The 23,287-nt window shown below is 33.9% G+C and overlaps 2 protein-coding genes across 2 annotated transcripts; one reads left to right on the top strand and one right to left on the bottom strand.

The window, feature by feature from the left end:
• Positions 1-2,398: 2,398 nt before the first annotated feature.
• LOC129216875 (probable E3 ubiquitin-protein ligase makorin-1) lies at positions 2,399-2,983 on the top strand. The gene has a single exon (XM_054851093.1). It carries the CDS (start codon positions 2,399-2,401, stop codon positions 2,981-2,983), a length of 585 nt encoding a protein of 194 aa, XP_054707068.1.
• A 16,277-nt stretch (positions 2,984-19,260) lies between these two features.
• LOC129216864 (E3 ubiquitin-protein ligase makorin-1-like) lies at positions 19,261-19,818 on the bottom strand. The gene has a single exon (XM_054851082.1). The coding sequence runs from the start codon at positions 19,816-19,818 to the stop codon at positions 19,261-19,263; it is 558 nt and encodes a 185-aa protein (XP_054707057.1).
• Positions 19,819-23,287: the final 3,469 nt, after the last annotated feature.

Genomic DNA, 23,287 nt, shown 5'->3' with positions numbered 1-23,287 from the left:
AGCTCTTTTTAGTCTACTTTTCCAGTAAAAGTCAGAGAAAGAAGCAAAAATATATGAAGAAAGGCTTAACGCATCTTTAAAATATGCCGAAAAAAATTGAATAAAAGTTGAAAATTTAAAAAGTGGAAAGCACGGTATTCGGATGGCGGAAATTGTTTGTTCCTCTGCGTGCCCCCCCCCCCCCCCCCAATAACGTTTGAGTGAGTAGTCCGATTCGAACAAATTTCTTTTTTGTTCGAAAGACCTCGGTAAGGACAAATCATTCCTATACTTCACTTTTTGATTCGAACAATTTTTGATTCAATTTTAAACAGCTCCAAAAAGAAAAAAAGAAACAATAGCCCCTACTAGGAAATTTAAGGCGATCTCGAACATAGAGGCGAATTTACTTCACATAAATTTTGCAGGAAAGAAACTTTTGATGAAAAACATGTATGGATAATATCTTTTTTGATTTGAAGAATTTTCCGTTCAATTTTGAACAGTTCAAATTCCTTAAACATTAGCGCCTACGGGAAAATTGAAATTCAATATAGATTCAGAACTTGAAGGCGAATTAACTTCAAGCAATTTTTTTTGGAAATAGCTCTTGACGACCAACACCCCACTCCAAGAATTCTGGGGCACCTGACTCCGATTACGACTCATTTGTCCGAAAATTGGTCGAACTCCGACTCTCCGATTTCTACTCAGACTTCGTAGCTTTGGCAAAAATTTATACACGGAGTTAAAATGACCGACTCCGAATCTTGGAAATCCGACTCCGACTTTTATCTCAAACAAGTCCCACTCCGACTCCGCAAACATTGGCAGAGTTGCAAACTTTAAAGAAAAATGACCGATTCCAACGCCGAGTCTTTGAATATTTAATTTTTTGATTTGAACATTTTTTCGTTCAATTTCGAACAGTTTAAAAAAACTTAAGCATTAGCTCCTACGGGGAATTTTTTTGACAATGTTTCAGATGCAGCGAAAGGCTTTATTTTGACAAGGCTGAACTGGATCCGGTCACTTAACTGTTTTACTGGTAAGACTGTCATTTATGGTGAATGAAAAAGGAACGCTAAATGCTGGAATTTGCAGTTAACACACTGGAGTTACCGTTCAAATTTCAAGTATCGAACTATCACCAAACAGTCAGTTGCTTCGTTCAAATGTAGAAGCAATTTTCCCCCGTCATATCTTGACGGGCGATTTTCTAGTAAGATGATAAAAGCTCATTTATTTGAAATTTTTACTGTCGTGAAATAAAACAATTGACCCTATTAAAAATAATTTTCAATTCGTCATTAATTTTTGGTTCTGAAAAGTGAAGGGACAAGATCCCTTTACTTATGAAAGTAAGGGGGCTGTTGCCTCCTTGCCCCCCCTCCCCCCGTATGAGCCACCTAAGGTACGTTTTTAAATTTTCCTCCCCTTCCTACCTTGCACACTAAACCTTTTCTCCTATCACTACCAAAGATTGAATAAAACTACGTTTTTAGTAACTTTGAAAAGCTTAAGAAGAGCATCGATCCCATCCCTTCGCCTCTCTTCTGACCTCATTAAAACCATTTTCCCTTCAAAGCAATAATTTGATCACCAAAAACTTTTATTTACAAAAAATATATTGCATTTTCAAAGGTTCTTCATCCTTCTTTTTTCCTGTTAAAATACTTGATATAAAAATAGGAGAAAGATCGGCAACGGTGGCAGGTTCAATTTTTAGCGGTTTTAATCTTGCTACTGAACTTGACGCGTACATATTTTCTTTTCTAATTTTAGCGATATTTTTTAGGCTGGGGACTTGACAGATTAGTCACTTCAAAGTTTTCTGGGGGTGAGATGGCTGGGACGAAACATAATCACGGCATGTTATAGGAAGAAAACAACAAAATAAATAAATGTACATTAAAATTGTGAAATCCGGAGAGAGAGTCGCTACCCCCCCTTCCCAGATTCCCCAAACAGCCGGCCCGGACATAGCCCTCCCTTCCCATCCCCAGGAAAACTCCTCCTATAGTTCCACGTGTGAGGCACACTCTCGAATACCTTGAATCGAACGGTTAAGGGAAGGGAAAGAAAAAAGGATTAATCGCTTCCGCGACCCGTCGATCAAAACATTATCAGATCCTGCTTTTTAAGGCAACCTGTTCACTCAGAAGCCCCCCACTTGTTGATAGTCTTTTAAACCCATTACATGCTGTTGGAATTTCGAATTCAGTCTACCTCACTTGCAGAGTTTATTTGGTTGCTGTGAGAGCAAGTGATAAGTACGTTAATTTTACAGCTGTTCGGAGAGTAGCGAGTGCTATTTCTAGTTGTGTAGTAATCGCCAGTGTTGACTGCTGTTTCTACGCTCACTTAGTTCCTTCGAAGCTTAAAACATTTTTACGGTGCTTCATCTGTTGTTTGAAAAATGGCATATTCTTCTAATATATTTGAAGCAAGCGACGCAAGGAAGGAAAAGGACACCTTGTGTGGAATTTGTCTGGAAAACGTCATAGAGAAAGAGTTTGAGTCGGACAGAAAGTATGGGATAATGCAGAATTGTGACCACACATTCTGCTTCGGCTGTATCAAAGCCTGGAGAAATGTGAACCAAGACCTGCCTCCCGAGCTTCGTCGACCCAAGAAGAGCTGCCCGACGTGCCGAAGGGATTCTGATGTCGTCGCTCCGTGCCTTAAACAAATCACCGATCCGATGGAGAAGGAGAAATTAATTCAGGAATACAGAATCATGATGAAATGCGTCGACTGCGAAGTGAACAAGCAACACGGTGTCTGTCCAGAAGGTGTGAACTGTCTCTATCGCCATGACGAAACAAATGTTCAACCATCTCCTGCAAGATTTTCATCTAGTGAAAGATTTCATCATAGAAATTCAACGAACTTATTCGGACTCACCAACGTCATTTGTTTGGTAAACTACGATCAGCTCGGGAACCCCCGCGCTGTTATACGGTTAGACGGTGTGTTAGACAGTCTGCAGTCTCAAATTTGAACTTAAACACTTTCCGTTTCGATTGGATTTTACGAAATATGGACAATTTTACGCAGTGAATGAGCTTACTTTTTGTTTTGTTTTTTCGATCAGCTCGGGAACCCCCGCGCTGTTATACGGTTAGACGGTGTGACGTCTGCGTTCAAGCAAACGCTACTGATTCCAGAGCTATTAGTTTGGGAAAAAATCAAATTAAAAAACTAAAAGTTGTTCACAGCCGTTTATTTGTTACGGAAGGTTTGTTAATGTCAAAATGAATGGTTTATGCAACGAAATAATCGAACCGAAGTTCTAGTCAGCTGTGGTTATCTCTTCAAAAGATTTACTCCTGAACTTAAAATGTTTATTTTCCAGGAATTATTTTCAGTCAGGAAGATTATTTAATTGAAATTTGTGTTCACTTTCATATTTTTTTATTCTTTTCACAAAATTCAAGTTGACCATTCATAATATGAAGACAAAAAAAAACATAAACCATAACGTAGAAAAATAATTAAATACCTTTGTACTAAAAGTAACAGATAATAAAACAGTGTTACAATAAGTTTGTAAGAAACTGTAGACACGAGTTTCGGGGGTTACAAGGATTCCTTTTTAAACATAAAGAAGTGAACTTAAAGATGTTTAAAAAATAATAACAGTAAATCCAGCAAAAGCGGAAATAAAGCGATGTCCGCTTCTGTAGGATTTCTTTTCATCCATAGGGTAATTTTAACGCAGTTTTATTTGTTTTAGGTAACTGACAATGAAAAAAAAAATAAATACCTCAGTTATTTATGGGACATCCTCGCTTTTGTCTAATAAAAGTTAGCTTCATTACATTCTAAGCATTTTATGATTCTGCTGTGATATTAGTGGGTCTTTGTATTCACATACACTCATTCGCGGTTACTTTGAATCGTATGGGTCAACTTTGCATTGTTCCATATTTTTATGAATTTATTGCTACCTGGTTCCAACGTCAATTATCTGGCGTTCAGAAGAAGTTACACTGTCAGAGATACACACAAACATACACGCAGTTTTTAGCCTACTTTCCCAGTAAAAGTCAGAAAAAGAAGAAAAAAGCATGAAAGCAGGCTTAATGCATCTTTAAAATATCGCAAAAAACAAAAAACAAAAAAAAAAAAAAAAAAAAATCAAAAATAAGTAAAATAATTAAATAAATATTGAAAAATTAAAAATTGGAAAGTAGGGTGTTGAGATGGGGAAAAATGTCTGTCTGTCTATCCCCCCCCCCCCCGTAATAACTTTTGAATGAATAGTCCGATTCGAACAAACTATCTTTTGTTCGAAAGATCTCGGCGAGTACACCTCATTCCCATATTTCACTTTTTGATTTGAACTTTTTTTTTCAGTTTTGAGCAGTTCAAAAAAACTTAACATTAGCGCCTACGTGGAAATTCAAGGCAATTCCGAACTGTGAGGTTAATTTGCTTCAAACAAACTTTGTAGGAAAAAACTTTTGAAGAAAAACTTGTATTTAAAATATCTTTTTGATTTGAACCATTTTGCGTTTAATTTTGAACAGTTCATATCCCTTAACATTAGCGCCTATGGGGAAACTGAAAATCAATATAGATTCCGTACTTGAAGGCGGATTTACTTCAAACAAATTTTGTTGGAAACAGCTTTTGACGCCAAACTCCAGACTCCGACTCCGAGAATTGAGGGGCACCTGACTCCGACTCGAGTCCTGTGCCCGGTAATTAATCGGACTCCTACTCCCCGACTTCGACTCTGACTTCGTAGCTTTGGCAAAAATTTATACACGGAGGACTGATGACCGACTCCGATTTTTGGATATTCCACTTCGACTCCTTTATCCCAAAATGAGATTGACTCCGACTCTGACTCTGCAGCTATGGTTTATTTGTGAAATAATTATTGTTGATATGACTTGTTTTTATTTGCACGCTAAAATTTAATTTAGTCATTCAGTATTCGGCGAATAAACTCGAAGTCAGTTATGTTTCTACATAAAGATATGCGCAGACTATTTTTTTTGACATAGAAAAGTATTTTTTTAAGTTGACATTTTATTCTTTTTATTTATTTTGGTAATTGCATTATATTATTGGTATTTTAATAAGCCTATTAATTTTAATTATTATTTTTTCGTTTTGAAAGCTGTTAAAGAATTTTTTTTAACGGAAAAAACTGTATTAGCTGCTTTGTTTAAAAGGTGCTGCTTTATTTTTATTTATTTTTTTTTTTAAAGATGAGTGAGGAATATTTTATTCGTAGAAATCAGCTTAAAATATTTAAAAAATATTTTTGAAACAATTTGTGATTTTAGCTATTTTTGAGTTTATTGATCAGGTACTAGAAAGTAGTATGGGTATATGGAAAAGTAGGCTCGTTTAGTTCTAGACAGAACTTCTTGTTAATATGTAAGATTATCTTTCCGCATACCCTTGAAGAAAAGAAAGAGTTTTGAATTTAAAAAAATAATCAATTAAAATACGCACAATCAATTTTATTTAAAATAAATACAGTAAAACGTCCGTAAAATCGTTCTGAAAAAAGAAAGAATTAAAATACAATTAAATACCGTAACAAAAATGGCAACCCTTCCTAAAAATATCTCTTTCATTCTTTGGTTTTAGCAATTTTTTTAATCATTTTAATGGTGTATTACTCCTGTCCACGCGGCCAGTTCTGTAAAACGGTTTACACCTCAAGCGTAATGTTGTCGCAGTAAAAACAGCTGCATTTCTGAGGTTTGCTTTTTATTCTCATACCAAGTTAAATTACTATTTTATCTTTGGCAACGGAAGAAAGGGAGGGGGAAACTTGAATTCGTTTCTAAAAAAGGAAAGCTTTCGCAATCCAGGATTGTAGAGAGGTGGGTATTCCGCATTGCCAAAAATTATAACTTAGCATCAATTGCGGTCAACAAATTCAGACTTCATTTGTGCAAAAATAATTTTAAAAAAATGATGGAATATTGTTAAAGAATTTCAATAATGTTTACAATATGTAAAATACCTATTTATTTCAAAGGTAAGGAAATGAAAATGAAAAAATATATTTAATGTAAATTTATTTGATGATCTTTGACATAAAAATGTTTACGTTAGATATGACTTAAAGAACAGTCATTCATAATTACCGGATCTAATCGATTAAAATTAAATAGTAAAATAATAACGAACAAAGATCATCCAATGTGAGAGGCACTGCAACGTAAATGCATAAAAATTAATAAAGAGAATGTTTAAGTTAAAGAACAATCATTCATAATTACCGTATCTAATTGTTTAATGTTAATTTAAAAAATAACGCACAAATATCCAATCGAAAAAGAACTACCAAAAAAAAAATCTTTTTGAATTCATAAATTGAGATTTAGTTTGCAAAAAAAAAAAAAAAAAACACAAATAAATCAATAAATAAATAAATTAATTAAATTAAATTAAATTCAAAAAAATTGAAATAAAAAAATTAATCAATATAAACTGTATTTATTACGTGATGTGCAATCTACCAATCACAGCGTGAATTGATATAATGTCAAGGCCACGGTAAAGGGAGAACAACGAACAATCTTAATCGCGAAATTAAAAAAAAAACAAGAAGTTCCGTCTAGAACTATACGAGCCTACTTTCCCGTATACCCATACTACTTTCTAGTACCTGATCAACATTTTCCAAAATAGCTAAAATCGCAAATTGTTTCAAACATATTTTTTAAATATTTTAAGCTAATTTCTAGAAATAAAATATTCCTCACACATCTAAAAAAATTAGATGCGTAAAAAAAAAAAAAAAATAGCAACACCTTCTAAACAAAGCAGCTAATACACTTCTTTCCAATAAAAAAAAAAATTCTTTAACAGCTTTCAGAACGAAAAAAATTATGATTAAAATTAATAAGCTCATTAAAATAAATACATCATATCAAAAAAAAATCGTTTCTTTTTCCCCTGTTGCCGAAAATAATTTTTTAAATTAATACGAAATTTAATTTACCAAAATAAATAAAAACAAGAAAATGTCAACTTAAAAAAATACTTTTCATTGTCAAAAAAAAAAAAAAAAACAAAAACAAAAATCGTCTGCGCATATCTTTATGTAGAAATATAACTGATTTCGAGTTTATTCGCCGAAAACTGAATACCTAAATTAAAACTTTAGCATGAAAATAAAAACAAGTCTTATCAACAATAATTATTTCACAGTTAAAACCATAGCTGCGGGGTCGGAGTCAATCTCATTTTGGGATAAAGGAGTCGGAGACGAATATCCAAGAATCGGAGTCAGTCATTTGTACTCCGCGTATAAATTTTTGCCAAAGCTACGAAGTCGGGGAGTAGGAGTCCGATTAATTGTCGGGCACAGGAGTCGGATTCGGAGTCAGATGCCCCTAAATTCTCGGAGTCGGAGTCTGGAGTTTGGCGTCAGGAGCTATTTCCAACAAAATTTGTTTGAAATAAATCCCTTTTCAAGTACGGAATCTACATTGACCATAGGTGCTAATGTTAAGTTTTTTTGAACTGTTCAAAATTGAACAAAAAATAGTTCAAATCAAAAAGTGAAATATGGGAATGAGTGTCCTCGCCGAGATCTTTCGAACAAAAAAAAGTTTGTTCGAATCGGACTATTCATTCAAAAGTTATTAGGGGGGGGGGGGACAGACAGACAGACCGACAGACATTCTTCCCCATCTCAATACCCTACTTTCCAATTTTTAATTTTACGATATCATTTAATTATTTTATTTATTTCTGACTTTTTTTTTGTTTTTCGCGATGTTTTTAAGATGCATTAGGCCTTCTTTAATGCTTTTTTCTTCTTTTTCTGACTTTTACTGAGAAGTAGACTAACAAGAAGTTCCGTCTAGAACTATACGAGCCTACTTTCCCGTATACTCATACTATTTTCTAGTACCTGATCAACATTCTCAAAAATAGCTAAAATCGCAAATTGTTTCAAGCATATTTTTTTAATATTTTAAGCTAATTTCTTGGAATAAAATATTCCTTACACATCTAAAAAAAATTAGATGCGTAAAAAAAAAAATAGCAACACCTTTTAAACAAAGCAGCTAATACTTTTTTTTTCATTAAAAAAAAATTCTTTAACAACTTTCAGAACGAAAAAATAATAATTAAAATTAATAAACTCATTAAAATAAATACATCATATCAAAAAAAAAAAAAAAAAACTGTTTCTTTCTCCCCTGTTGCCAAAAATTTTTTTTTTTAATTAATACCAAACTAATTTACTAAAATAAATAAAAACAATAAAATGTCAACTTTAAAAAATACTTTTCTCTGTCAAAAAAAAAAAAAAAAAAAAGAATCGTCTGCGCATATCTTTATGTAGAAACATAACTGATTTCGAGTTTATTCGCCAAAAATTGAATACCTAAATTAAAACTTAAGCATGAAAATAAAAACAAGTCGTATCAACAATAATTATTTCAGTTAAAACCATAGCTGCGGTGTCGGAGTCAATCTCATTTTGGAATAAAGGAGTCGGAGACGAATATCCAAGAATCGGAGTCAGTCATTTGTACTCCGCTTATAAGTTTTTGCCAAAGCTACGAAGTCAGTGTCGAAGTCGGGGAGTCGGAGTCCAATTAATTTTTGGGCACAGGAGTCGGATTCGGAGTCAGGTGCCCCTAAATTCTCGGAGTCGGAGTCTGGAGTTTGGCGTCAGGAGCTATTTTCAACAAAATTTGTTTGAAATAAATCCGCCTTCAAGTACGGAATCTACATTGACTTTCAGTTTCCCCGTAGGCGCTAATGTTAAGTTTTTTTGAACTGTTCAAAATGGAACAAAAAATAGTTCAAATCAAAAAGTGAAATATGGGAATGAGGTGTCCTCGCCGAGATCTTTCGCGTAAAAAAAAAGTTTATTCGAATCGGACTATTCATTGGGGAGACAGACAGACCGACAGACATTTTTCCCCATCTCAATACCCTACTTTCCAATTTTTAATTTTTCGATATTTATTTTATTATTTTATTTATTTTTGAATTTTTTTTTTGTTTTCCGCGATATTTTTAAGATGCATTAAGCCTTCTTTCATTCTTTTTTCTTCTTTTTCTGACTTTTACTGGGAAAGTAGGCTAAAAAAGAAAGAAACCAAGATTGGATAAACCTAAAAGAATGAAGAGCTGTAAAGACTTCATTCTTGACATAGTAATTTATTTGATGCACTCCCTCTCGATCCCCCCCTCCCCCTTTTGGGGAACGGGGAAAGATTAAATGAAATTTTAATGCAGGAAAACTGAAAAATTGTCTCCAAAATGGTTATTGCTTCATTATTTCTTTGTTATTCATTATTCATATTCGAAATTCATATATTGGGGAAAATATTCTTTTGTGATTCCGATTTAAAATTTGTTTTACGGACGATAATGCGCACGAATAATGCAAAATATTGCTTGAGTTTACATGGTCCTAGAGGGGCATTTTGTTTCCAGTATTTAAAAGGTGTATTTGAAGCTTCTAATTGCAGCCTAGGCCAATCGAGAGAGAAACAGTGAAGCTCTGGTAACTCGACAGTCGGCACGCGGATAACTCAACGACCTCAGTAAGTCGACAATGATTTTTCAAGCGGTTAGCCCGAACCATTGAACTAATGCAGCGTTTCTTATTTCTTTTGATAAGTGGAACCCTTTTTATTGTCCACTTTTTTCGTGGAACCTCTGGTTTGTCTTCAATAGTGTAATTTGAATACAACATTCTGAAAAAAGTTTACTCGTAATAAAAACGGTAATTATTTTAAATGATAAGTTTTTAAAAACTAACTTCGAAAACCAACAAAAATATCTATAAACCTGTTTAAACAACTCAGTATCAAGCAAAATTTTAATGAGATGAGTGGTACTAATTTTAATATCTGCAGATGAACTTAATATTAGGCTTTACAGACGGAAGTTAAATTCTTATGGTTTAAGTATAGATTTAGGTAAATAGTTTAGGTTTTAGGACAGGTTTAGTAAGTCTGTTACTAATCTTCTTTTATTGTTGTTGACGCATTTAAGTTGAGCATACCGTTTTATACATACGTGCATCTAGTTACGGAAGATTAAGGCACTAATAGCGATTTCTGTGGAAATTGTGTGTGTGTGTGTTTGGGAGGTGGGGGTATTCATCTTTCAAACCACTGCAGGATTCAAATGACAGATGTGGGTATTGACGACCAAATGGGTTTTCAATCCACAATTAATTTGGATATTTTCTCTGTTAATGATTCGAAAAAGACTGATTCAAAGCTTCGCTCGCTCAAACCTTATTTTATTCGATTGTAAAAAACACTAGTTTAAAATAAAAACCATATACCTTTCGTGGAACCGCTGAAGGATCTCCGTGGAACCCCGGGGAAGGAGGGTGCGGAACACAATTTACGAAACACTGAACAAATGCACAAAGAGAAGAGGAAATGTCTGCTGAGTGCAACATCACGAGTCGATTTTCCCTAGCTGTATGACGGCGTGGTATAGTTACCAGGAAAACAGGGTGGATGTCCTTGAAGCAAAATTATCATTTGTACCATTTTTAATGGGCTTTTAGGTCTTATTTTGGAATAGATAGGATTAGCGAGACCGTGCCTCTTACTATTCGGTACTTTCTGGCAGATTCTACCTATTACGAATGATATAAATGATGTTTCGCTTCAAGATCATCCACCACCTATCCGTTGTCAAGTTTTAATCTGATTTGGTGAATCAGTTGTTCTCAAGGCATAAAAAGGGTTTACTAATCTAATATGGAACAACAACATGTTTTTTGAAAAATGGCTCTTTCTAGGCTCTCAATAAAGCTTTCTTCATAAGATTTTTAGGAATCTTTCCTTCTAAATCTGGAGTGCATAAATACTGAATGAGTGTGTCAAAAGAAAGGGGGGGGGGGCTCAATAACAGTTCAGAAACCTTGAAAGAAGAAACGAAAGAAAATATTTGCAAAAATTGTTCTATAAACTGAATGAATTCATGCAAAGCAAATTATTCTTTCCGTTGAGGAAATATTTATGACAGAGATATGATTTTTTATTCTGTTAGACTTGATAAATACAGTCAACTCTCGATGGCTCGAAGTGTCAAGGGACCGGCAAAAACTTTCGAGTAATCGGTAGTTCGATTTGTGGGAAGTTCCTTTCATAGCCATCTAACCAGGAAACCACAAAATCAAGGAAATTCGAAAAAAATCAAAATTGGTGGCATTTGGAAGAGCGTTGTAAAATATGTCTATGGCACAAATATTATGAGCCCTCGTGACCCCGTTATCAAAATGTGAGGTCCTAAAGTCTGCCGAAAATTTAAGTAAAGTCACCAAATTTAGCGAGTTTCGTTCATAAATGGAAGGTATGGCGCGAATTCAACACCTGCATCTGACAAGACATCTCATTACCATTTTTGGTCTTTACCAAAGTGCGTGAAAAACGTTTTAAGCAAATACTTTGCTCGGGGTAACTACCGGGAAAGAGGAGAAGGGGGGGGGGGTAGTGACACCATTAAAATTTTTAGGGGCTGCTTTTAGGGATATTTTTCCCTCGTCTGTGGGTTGCTTTTGTTTGTGGGGCCTTCCAGTTTTCCAGTTTCTAGGGGGGGGGGGGCATTATTTCTCTTGGAGGAAATTGGCACCCCACGATCAAACTCATCAAGTGGAAAGTTTATCCAGAGATAAGACAGCTTTAAAACAAGATTAAATTTAAGTTTTATCTTATTGATGATGAAAGCAGGCCCACAACTTAAGAGGGTCAGGAGGTGGCAGTTGACTCCCCTGATATTCAAAGAAAAAGTATTTACACGTATTAGCTAAAGTGTAGTATGGTTGGGGAGGAGGACGTGGGGGAACGCCGCCACCGTCATCCGAAATGTTTGGGTTTTTTATTGTAAAAACAATGCAAATATAATGTTAATTGATTTCAAACCGTCTTTCTCTCTCTCTTCCTTGGCGAGTCCCCTAGACTGTAAGATGTGTTCCACCAAACATTTTTGTGTATCTTTTCCATTTTTCTTTTTTTTTTGCTTTTTTGTCATCTTTTGTGCATCAGTTTTAGTGTACAAGCTTTCTTATTTGATTTCCTTTTAAAATTAAGCACGAAAAGAACGTTTCTCTCTATGGAATCCGAAAAGCGTTTCTTCAAATATCTCAAAAATTCATTTTTGAAGATACTGCACTTTAACTTCAAACGGCAGAATTGACCCTTTCCCCAGTAAAATTTGGAAGAGACGGGCCGGATAAAAATATATTTTTGCATTTTAATGCATTCTAAGTAAATTTTACATCAGTAATTATAGTGCTAATTACAACATTATTGATGTACTATATATTATGTATTTCTTATTATAAATCTTATAAGTATTAATCATAGGTATTTCTTTTAGTTTCTGTAAAAAGGTAATTTGTATACTTAAGGTTGTAACTGAAAAATGTTAATTAGCAGATGGGTGTTAAATATAAATAAGGTGTATAGTAAAATAAAAATTAAAGAAGCCTGTTGAAAGGGAAAACAATATATACTAGTAACTCTGACAAATATGATACTGAACAAAATAATGATTAAAAGATGGAAAATTGTGGCACTAGAAAAATTTCATCAATTTAAGTCTGGTACAGACACTGCAGCGGTCAAAATACTCCGAAAAGCAAAATTGAAAAGGTGTCTCAAATGGAACTGGTCGAGTTCGTAATAACCCAGACTTGTACCAGGCAAATTGTTTCATGTCCGAGTATTGTGGTGCACTAATCTGGAAAGGAATTAGCGATTGTAGTTTCATTGAAACAAAACCCGTAAAAGTTATTCCAGTATTTTAAAAAATGAATAAATAACGTGCAATATGTTGTGCATTTACGTTATGGCCACTTTTGCCTATAGTGAAAGGTTTTGTTCAGGCGACAGGAGGTGTTATAACGAACGTCGACTCTATTAATAGGTTTTAAGAATAGAAATATTCCCTCTATCCGTGATGTAATTTACAGTATCCATCATTTTGAAGTGCATAATATTGACACTTACTATCCGTTAGTTCCAATTTAGATTTTTTTTCCATTTTGAATGGAAAATTAAATACTTTTCCTTACACTGGTCAGACAATAAAACTTCATATATTGATTATGACTTTAAAAAAAATATATAAATAAAAGAACCAATATCGTAAACCATGACCATTTTATTTCAGCATCAATGACTATCCATTTTAATATCTATGTACAGTATGAGCTCAAATTAACCTGTTTTTTGTAACTTATTCATAGTCATTCTCCCAGATTATGAAGAACTACTTACAAGACATTTCCTTAATAATTTACTTAACGCACTTAAAATACAGTACTATTCCGAAATGTATTATTATCACGAATTAAACTCTAAAATTTACGTTCAATTTCGTTGTAAAGTCCTTATTCCTCTGAATAAAGTTATCTACTTTCCACTTCATAAGATTGATGGTGATTCTTTAATTTATCACGCACATGCAAAAGATGAATGGAAAACATCTTTCACAGACATTTCAGATGACCCAAAACTGAAATGAGATGCCTTGCAAGATGCAGACGATGAAATAGCGCGGTGTTTTAAATTTTTTGCCAAGTCTTTAAATTTTACGATTTTTCTTGAGGTTTTGGCAGACTTTAAAACCCCTATGCATCATAATTTTACATTTTTACGTAATGTAAATATGAAAACAAGAACTTGCCAAAATACTAATATCTTTACTTCTATTTGGTTCCACTGATGGAAGTTACCGTATCATTTCACATTGCAGAGTTTATTATTGTTTGTCGAAGAATATTCTGCGATAACCACAATGCATCACACATTTAAATTTCGAATAATTTTCAAAGGTTGAAACAACTCTGTTACAAATGCCACAATCCAATACTAAAATATCTCTACAGTACTTAAAAATTGAAAATTGCCATAACATGTAGCCATTCACGGATGAGATACCGCATGAAATATTTTTTAAAGCGTTGAGTGACTTTTCAGTCACTCTGTACAATTATTTTCACTTTGATGTGTAATATTTTGGTAAAATATAGTGTAACAATTGCCAAGAGGTGCACATGACTTTCATGGGAGAAATTACATTTTATTAATTTCGAATATTTAATTGTGTTTCGTGAATTCCTTTGTGGTTAACAACTTGCTAAATTATTTAGAACGACGTTGAAAACTGGTTCAAATCTATTTGATTCTATTTTATATAAAAGATCTCATTTATGAGAAAGGAAGAGCACAGATGTAAAAATTTTTGATCCCCGTCGTTTTGCAGCCTCTGTTTTCCCCGCGCAGGAAATTTCCTTTCTCCATTCTTCCCTAGTTCCCATTGTTTCGCCGACTTGAAAGCTCAAAATGTCTAAAAAGAGCGGTGAGGGCAGAGGTATTTCCTGTCGGCAAATTGGTTGAGACATAATTACGTTTCCAATGCGAAAGACCACACTCTAGCCGTCCTAACTCTAGCCCAGTTTTTGTAACTAATTTCAAAACCAGCTCGCGGCGGTGACACTGATGGGCAAAAACTCTTTAACTTGCAGGAATCCTAAACAAGTCGACCTTTGTGAAATTTTTTTCTTCCGAAATTATTTCGCTTTGACCATTTCTGGAAATTTTACTTTCAGACTTCTTAATCAATCAATCCATTCTTTTATGAAAAGAGCTCTTTAGATTTTAGAGCGGAGGTATTCAATTTATTTTTAAAAAGTGAATTTGTAAAATATAAATTAAGTTTAACACTGGGAGATTTTGTACCTGAATGTATTGCTTTGAAATAAAAATTGACCGAAAGTTATAAGTCTTTAAACGCTTTAGGCACTTTTAGAATCAGAAGATATCCGGAGGTGAATGGATTGAGTGAAATTTTTCCAAATTGAAGTCTTAAAATTAGTTTTAGTCAATCTTTGGCGGTGTTGGAGATGGTAAGGTGAACAGGTTTTTGAGTCTACAGACTGAATACATAGTCAATTTTAGGTTACATATTAGTTAGGTCAAAGACAATGCCCTTACAAATTAGTTTCAAAAAAACAATTTTAGACTTTCTTTGGTGATTTGTCACGTTGAGGAAACGAGAAATGTTTAAATAAAGTGATTTTTTGTAAAAGAATTTTCGCTTCTACACTAGCCGTTGTTTCTACATAAAAATATGGTAAAACCACAGCTAACCCAATTTTGAAAAAAAAAAAAAATGTGACTTATGCCTTTTTTGGAATAATCAATTCATGTAAGAATGAAAGAAGGGATAACGTGACACATTTTTCTTGGAGGGCGATGCAAAGATACTCCATCGACAGTCCTTGGCTGGCTAGCCCCCTGTACTGGTATCAAAGTGTTCTGATTTCATCTGTTATCTTTTTTTCATCCTCTTCATTTTTACTCTCTACTTCCCATGCGTGAAACGCGCTAAAGCACTTAGAAAAATTGAATTTCTGGTCAAATTGAGATACCACTGTCATTTCTAGCTACACATTTCGTCATTTAGGGTTACTCATTCCCAATATGTACCAGAGCAATTTGATAAGCCATTTAACTGCACTACGTTACAGCTTTGTAATAAAACATTGATATAAATTTTGTTTACTTTGCAACACAAACGTTTATTGTCACATAACATAAAAATATATCTGGAATAAAGTAATTTCTGAAGTATGTCTTTCAAATTCTTACGTTTTTGCATTTTTGTGAAATGTTAAAGGTTAATACTTAAGTTTTTATTTATTTATTTTTATTTGAGAAAAATTTTCAAACATTAAATAGTAAAACGGTTTTTTCCTGAGCATATTTATCATTATTTTGCAAACGTTTAAACCGTTTCATTAAAAGTCAAATAAATGGTTAATAATAACACTTCTTAACAGCTGGCAAGTGTCAATACATATTGAAGCACCGTGAATTCTTTCCAACAAACGGAATACAACTATACAAATAGAAAGAAAAAATCCATTGTAGTAAAGATTAAATTTGCAGCGAAGATTATCAATTTGTGTTTTAAAAGTTGAGTTTAGCAGATTTTTTTTTTGGTTCTAAACGTTATTATTATTTTAAACCTTAAACAGTATGTGTTTCTTCTTTTTTTTATATATCATTAATATTCAGAACAATTAAAAGCAAGAGCTGCCCTTAAGTAATGTCACACTTGTTTCTAACAAATTTGAACCCCCCCCCCCTCCCCACTCCCGCTTGTCACAAAGTACCGCACTTCACCTACTCCCCTTCCCTCCACTTGTCTCATGTCGCGCTGTTTTTCAGAAGTATATTATTGTTATAAAATGTCCGATAGCACACTTCTACCGAGAAGCTATCCCCTCCCCCATCGACAAAAATTGTCAATTTCACGAACCCCCTTCCCTCTTCAAAGCGTGATATCACTTGTGGACGACCACCAAGCAATGAGGAATGTTTTGGTATTGTCTTTCAATGCAAAAATTTTGAGCAAAGAATGGTCAAAATGTAATCAATAACATAACACAATAACAAAAACAAATGTGCAAAATATTGCAGATAAGTTTTTCGGAGTGACAAGGAGCCTTTTTCCAATATAAAAGATAATAAATAAAGATGAAAAGATGTCCAACAAACATTTTTGCCGGATAGCTTTACATTATAGTACATAGGCGATACATTGAGACGTTAGGGAAACTGGGTACTCTCCTTTGGAAATTTTTGGAAAGTATATGTTTGGGGAAAATACAGGAAGCGAGAGGGTTCGAGGGCGCACAACCTGAATTTTTTGGAATTGAGGGTCTAAAAACGCAATTCTAAGCTTTTTTTGGGCAGGAAAGGGGAAGGAGCACTAAATTCTGAAGCTCTAAAAGCGCAAATCCTAAAACGTTTTTAAACTATTTTTTCTTTCTATCTATCGAGACTATCTTTAGGAAGATCTGACTAGAGAGGGAAGAGGGTTACCACCTGGAAATTGCTTACAAGTGATGTACAAAAATCGCTATTTTAAGCAATGTTTGGCCAAGAAGATACGAAAAAATCACTCTCCCATTAATGCTTCTGAAACTGAAGTTCCAAAAGAATAAATTTTATTCATCTTGAACTCTTTGGTCTCTTGTTACAGGGGGGGGGGGTCAGTCAATTTGCTACCCTCAGAAGTTTCCACTCGGGACATGAGCCCCTAGATTTGTCCCTGCAATCAGAGAGCAAAAATTTGAGGGCATGACAAAAAAGAGGAAAAGCCTGTAAAAATGTTTTAATCTCAGAGGGGGAGGGGGGATTGAATTTTGAGGAGATTATTATTTTCAAAAGAACAAAACTAATTAGCAAGAAGGCTTTAAACCTCGTTAGTATTTTTTTCTTTAAGCGAGGATAATGAGCTGTCAAAGAGGATTTAGCTCTCTTAAGCCCTTCCCTTTTAACTTCGCCCGTGCCCTCCCCGTAAAATATTGTAGAAATTTTTAAAAATATATAAAATTTCAGAATTAAAATATTAATGTTTTTATAATTTCTTTTTTTTTTTTTTTTTTTGAATGGCAGGATTTTTTTTTCTTTTTGAAATATCTTTAGGCTTCAGTGTAAGGCAAGTGTTTCTAACTATATAATAATTTGGAAAGAGAAATGAATGCTCATTCATTATTTCAGAAAACCATGAAACTACGACCTTACCTAAAAAATCAAAATGTTTTTTTTACTCCACATAACATTGAGATAGAAGAGTATATATGCATATACAGGAAAAGTAACGAAATTATGAAAAATAATCAAATGACATTAATTTCGTTACTTTTCTTGTATATGCATGTATACTCTTCTATCTTAATATTATGTGGAGTAAAAAAAAAAATTCATTCTTTAGGTAATGTCGTAGTTTCATGGTTTTCTGAAATAATGAATGATCATTTATTTCTCTTAACAAATTATTATACAGATAGAAACACTTGCCTTACATTGAAGCCTAAAGATATTTAAAAAAAAAATCGTGCCATTCAAAAAAAAAAAAAAAGAAAGAAATTCACACAAAAATATAACTAATCCTATATCCTACAGCAAAAAAAAAAAAAAAAACACCTGGGTTTCACACAAAAAGATAATTTTTACTGCTGCAAAAAAAAGTTGAGATTCACAAAAAACCGAGAGTCATACGAAAACATAATTTTTCCTGCCACAGAAAAAAAATCTGAAATTCATAGAAAAATTAAATTTTGCCTCTTGCAAAAAAAAAAAAAAAACTAAAGATTTATACAAAAAAGGAAATGTTTAATGCTGCAAAAAAACTGATTTTTTTAAAGTATAATTTTTAATGCTGCAATAAAATTTAGATTCACACATAAATATAATTTTTTCTGTGTTAACTTATCTTTACTCTTGTATTGTAATGTCTGGAGTAAATGTACATTCTCATTCCTTAGGTAATGTCGTAGTTTCATGATTGGTTTGATGGTTTTCTGAAAAAAATGGTCATTCATTTCTCTTTTCTTTTTGCTAAAAATTATTAAATAATTATATAACATTTTGCCTTACTGCCAAAATCTTAAATTATTAGGTATTAGAAAAAAAGAACTGAAATTTATGCAGAAATATATTTTTTTCTGCTGCAAAAAAACTGAGATTGAAACAAAAATGTATGATTTTTCCTGCTACAATTAAAACTGAGATTCGTGCAAAAATATAATTTTTCCTGCTACAATAAAACTGAGAGTAATACAAAAAAGTAATTCTTCCTGCTGCAAAATATTTGGAATTGATTATTAAATTCTGTTTTGTACTTAAAAAAAAAACAATGCTATATTTACACTTAAAAATATATTTATTTTGTATTCAATATAATAATATTTTCGTCAAAGTATATATAAAACTACACAAAATAATTCCATGTAAATAGATAAACAGTATTATTTTTCCGTGAGAGACAACATTTTAACGATAGACAACCAATAATTCAGATTTTGAATTTCATTGTATTGCACAAAATACTTGGATCACATAGCGGTAGAAAATTCACCGTTCGATTATTATTTCGCCGAAAAATTACGTATTAATGTACGCACCTATAATAACTCTTAAATCAAATGCACCATATATGATTTTAAAAAGGAATTAAAAAATGACTACTAAAATAAAAATTAGTAAACATTACAGACCACAAAGCTAACATTTCAAAACTTTAAATCATAGATAAGCGAAATTCATACATACTTATTCAATAAAATATTTCCATGAACCCAATTTAGTTGATTAAATATACAGAAAAAAAGGAAACAATTTAGTGTTCAAAAAATAATAGCATAAAATAAGCTCAGTCACTGAGTGAAAATGTCGATATTTCGTAAAATCCAAACGATGCTTTAAGTTCTAACTCGAGACTGTAGACTGTTTAAAAATCTCCGTCTAAGCGTATAACAACACGGTTCCCGAACGGATCGTAGCGTACCAACCAAGTTGTGTTGGTGGATCCGAATAAGTTATTCCTATTTCTGCGATTAAATCTTACACTCGATGAATATCTTGCACCAGATGGCAGAACACTTGCTTCGTCATGGTCATAGAGACAGTTCTCACCTTCTGCACAGACACCGTAATGCTTGTAAACTTCGCAGTCGAGGCATTTCATCATGATTCTGTATTCCTCAATTAATTTCTCCTTTTCCAGCGGATCGGTGATGTGTCGAAGGCACGGAGCGACGACATCAGAATCCCTCCGGCACGTCGGGCAGCTCTTCTTGGGTCGACGAAGCTCGGGAGGCAGGTCGTCTTGGTTCACATTTCGCCAGGCTTCGATGCAGCTGAAGCAGAATGTGTGATTACAATTCTGCATAATTCCAAACTTTCTGTCCGTCTCTTTCTCTGAGACGTTTTCCAGACATATTCCGCATAAGGTATCATTTTCCTTCACTGCATCGCTTGCTTTACTTTTATTTGAAGAGTTTGCCATCTTTACTCCAACAACAGATGAAGCGCAGTAGAAACGTTAAAAATTTGCAAGGATCCAAACAACCGCAGAAAAAGCACTGAACAGTGTCAATCACTACAAAACTAGAAATAACGCTCGTAACTCTCCGAACCAGCTGTAGATTTAACGTACTTAGCACTTGCTCGCACTCCAACCAAATAAAATGTGCGCAAGTGGGGCAGACTCAATTCGGAATTCGAAGTACCGGGTTTCTACTACATTTAACATGTAGGGGCTTCTGGGGGAAGAGGTTTCCTTAAAAAGCCGGAGTTCAGAATGTTTTGACTGACGGGGCAGGCGTGCCGAAGAGCTTTATGATTGTTCTCTCTTTTGCTCTTATCAGTACAATTCAAGAACGTGGAGAGTGACCTCACAGATGGAATCATTCCAATCCAAGCCAAATACTACAAAATAGCTGATTATACTGCCTTTTGAGGGAACTTGTATTGATATTTTTTGTCTACTTTCCCGCCTTTTACTTCTTCGAACTGCGAGAAAAGCAAAGATGTACACTTGACCATTGGTAATGGAGACTCGGCTGTTAGATATTTCTTCCTCCTGAATCCCCTTCTCCTCTGTAGGTTTCTGAAGGATTACAATTAAATGGATATTGGGAAAATTCAAAAAATCAACATTGAAAATTAGATTTGAATTACCGTTGTCCATTGCATTTTTTTTTTTACGAATCAGCTTGTTTATTTATTATTTATTTTATTTTACTTATTTTTTGGTCTATGCAAATTTGCGCTTTTGTAGCGTTGCTGTATATTTCTTTTACTTCTTATCTCGCAAGCATTTATTTATTTCATAAGTATGATTTATTTTTGCGAATATATATTCAGTAGCGTCATTACCATTCTGGGGGGTCGATCTTCCCTGCGTGACACTCGAAGCTGATTTGAGAGTTTATCAAAAGTTTAATTACTTGGTTCTAGATTTTTCAAAAATGAATCTGAAATTATATTTAATCTTTCAGATTTCAAAGAAAACCGAGAACAGTATTGCGGGTAAGTGAGGAGGGGGGATAAAACAGATAAACCGTGAAAATGGTTGGTGCGGGGGACTTCCGGGTGCAATGTCATGCGGGAAGGGGCAGTTACATATGCTTCAGGGGCAAATTTTACGTAAAATGCATTATAATTCATACTTGTCTTTTAATTTAAACTTTCATTCCACCACAAAATTTAAAAGGATTTGCTCTTGGAAAATGAACGAACTTCATCTTTCTCTACATTGCATAAAATGAAGTATCCAAAAAACGTCTGTTTGTTTAAATGCACAAAACTTGCGAAATACCCAACCGATTTGAAAGTTGGTATTTTGGAGAGAAAATAACTTTCTTGCAAATTCAAATGCTTTCTTGCTAAGACGCGGTCTGTGCTGCTTGGGGGTGAGGGAGTAGATGACAGAACGAGTTAATTTAAGACATTAAAAAATATATATATATTTTTTAATTCTGAAAATTTATGTATTTTTAAAAATTTCTACAAAAAAAGGGCTCCCTCCATGTAATATTTTACGGGGAGGGCACGGGCGAAGTTAAAAGGGAGGGGCTTAAGAGAGCAAAGTCCACTTTGATAGCTCATTATCCTCGCTTAAAAAAAATACTAACGAGGTTTAAAGCCTTCTTGCTAATTATTTTTGTTCTTTTGAAAATAATAATCTCCTCAAATTTTAAGCCCCCTCCCCTTTGAGCGTTAAGAATTTTTCCAGGCTTTTCCTCTTTTCTGCCATGCCCTCTAATTTTTGCTCTCTGATTGCAGGGTCGAATCTTGGGGCCCATGTCCCGAGTGTAAACTTCTGAGGGTAGCAAACTGACCGACCCCCCCCCCCACACACACACAAAAGACCAAAGAGTTGAAGGTGACTAAACTTTATCCTTTTAGAACTTCAGTTTCAGAAGCATTAAGTAGAAAAGTCATTTTCTCGTCTCTTCTTGGTCAAACATTGCCTATAATAACGATTTTTGTACATCACTTGTAAGCAATTTCCAGGTGATAACCCTCTTCCCTCTCTAGTCAGATCTCCCTAAAGATAGTCTCGATAGATAGAAAGAAAAATAGTTTTAAAACTTTTTAGGATTTGTGCTTTTAGAGCTTCAGAGTTTAGCGCTCCTTCCCCTTTCCTGCTCAAAGATAGCTTAGAATTGCATTTTTAGACCCTCAATTCCAAAAAATTCAGGGGTGAGCCCTCGAACCCTCTCGCTTCCTGTATTTTCCCCAAACATAAACTTCCCAAAAATTTCCAAAGGAGAGTACCCAGTTTCCCTAACGTCTCAATATATCGCCTATATACTATAATGTAAAGCTATCCTGCAAAAATGTTTGTTAGACATCTTTTCTCTATATTTTATATCTTTTATGTTATAAAAAGGGCGCCTTGTAACTCCGAAAAACTTGTCTGCTATATTTTGCACATTTGTGCTTGTTACTGTGTTAATTTATTGATTACAATTTGAACTTTCATTGCTCAAAATTTTTACACTGAAAGACAATACCAAAACATTCCTCATTGCTTGGTGGTCGTCCACAAGTGATATCACGCTTTGAAGAGGGAAGGGGGTTCGTGAAATTGACATTTTTTTTCGATTGGGGAGGGAATAGCTACTCGTAGACGTGTGGTTTCGCACCTTTTATAATAAAGATGTGCTTCTGAAAAACATCGTGACATGAGACAAGTGGAGGGAAAGGGATTAGGTGAAGTGCGATACTTTGCGACAAGCGGGAGGGGGGAGGGAGTTTCGAATTTGTTAGAAACAAGTGTGACATTACTTAAGGGCAGCTCTTCCTTTTAATTGTTCCGAAAATTAATGAAATAAAAAAAAAGAAGAAACACATGAAGTTTAAGAGCCAGTTTTTATAAGAGTCAGGCAGGTCAGATACATGCAATTTTTGATTTCGCTAAAAATTTTGCAGTGACTTCTTTGAATGATTTCAGAAGACACTTATTTTTTCTTTTCTTCAAAAAAAAATTTTCGTTACTCACAAAAATTCTGAAAGTTGGTCCCAACTTAATGTTTTTCTCAAATCGACATTTTTTACTATTTAGTTATCTCTGCGCCTTGAGCATCAGCAGAAGAAATCTTTGTGATTACAACATTATATTTAGTGCCTCAAATAAAATATATCGTAAATTTTATGGCTGACCTTCAGTGGACCCTGTCAGGGATGACTAAAAAAGTGCCGAAAAAAGTGAAAATGTGTCATGTTTGAGGCAGCCTGGTTAAATGCACTGAGGTTCAGCCATAGTTTTTGCGAGCAATTTGTGTAGTGATGTATATACATTATTAAATTGTCTCATTAAATACATAATTAATGCTCACTGCTGCGAAAAAATAACAGTTTTGTCATCAAAATATGATAAAAAGTGTACTTTTAGAGGCCTGTATCTCAGTGCGAGGAGGGTCAGTATATAAACTTACTGTGTGTGTGTGTGTGCCTGCATTTCAAAC

Source organism: Uloborus diversus, chromosome 1 (assembly GCF_026930045.1).
Source record: "Uloborus diversus isolate 005 chromosome 1, Udiv.v.3.1, whole genome shotgun sequence".
Classification (NCBI taxonomy): domain Eukaryota; kingdom Metazoa; phylum Arthropoda; class Arachnida; order Araneae; family Uloboridae; genus Uloborus; species Uloborus diversus.
Note: the sequence above shows the minus strand (reverse complement) of the source record. Positions and strands in the feature narration are given on the sequence as shown.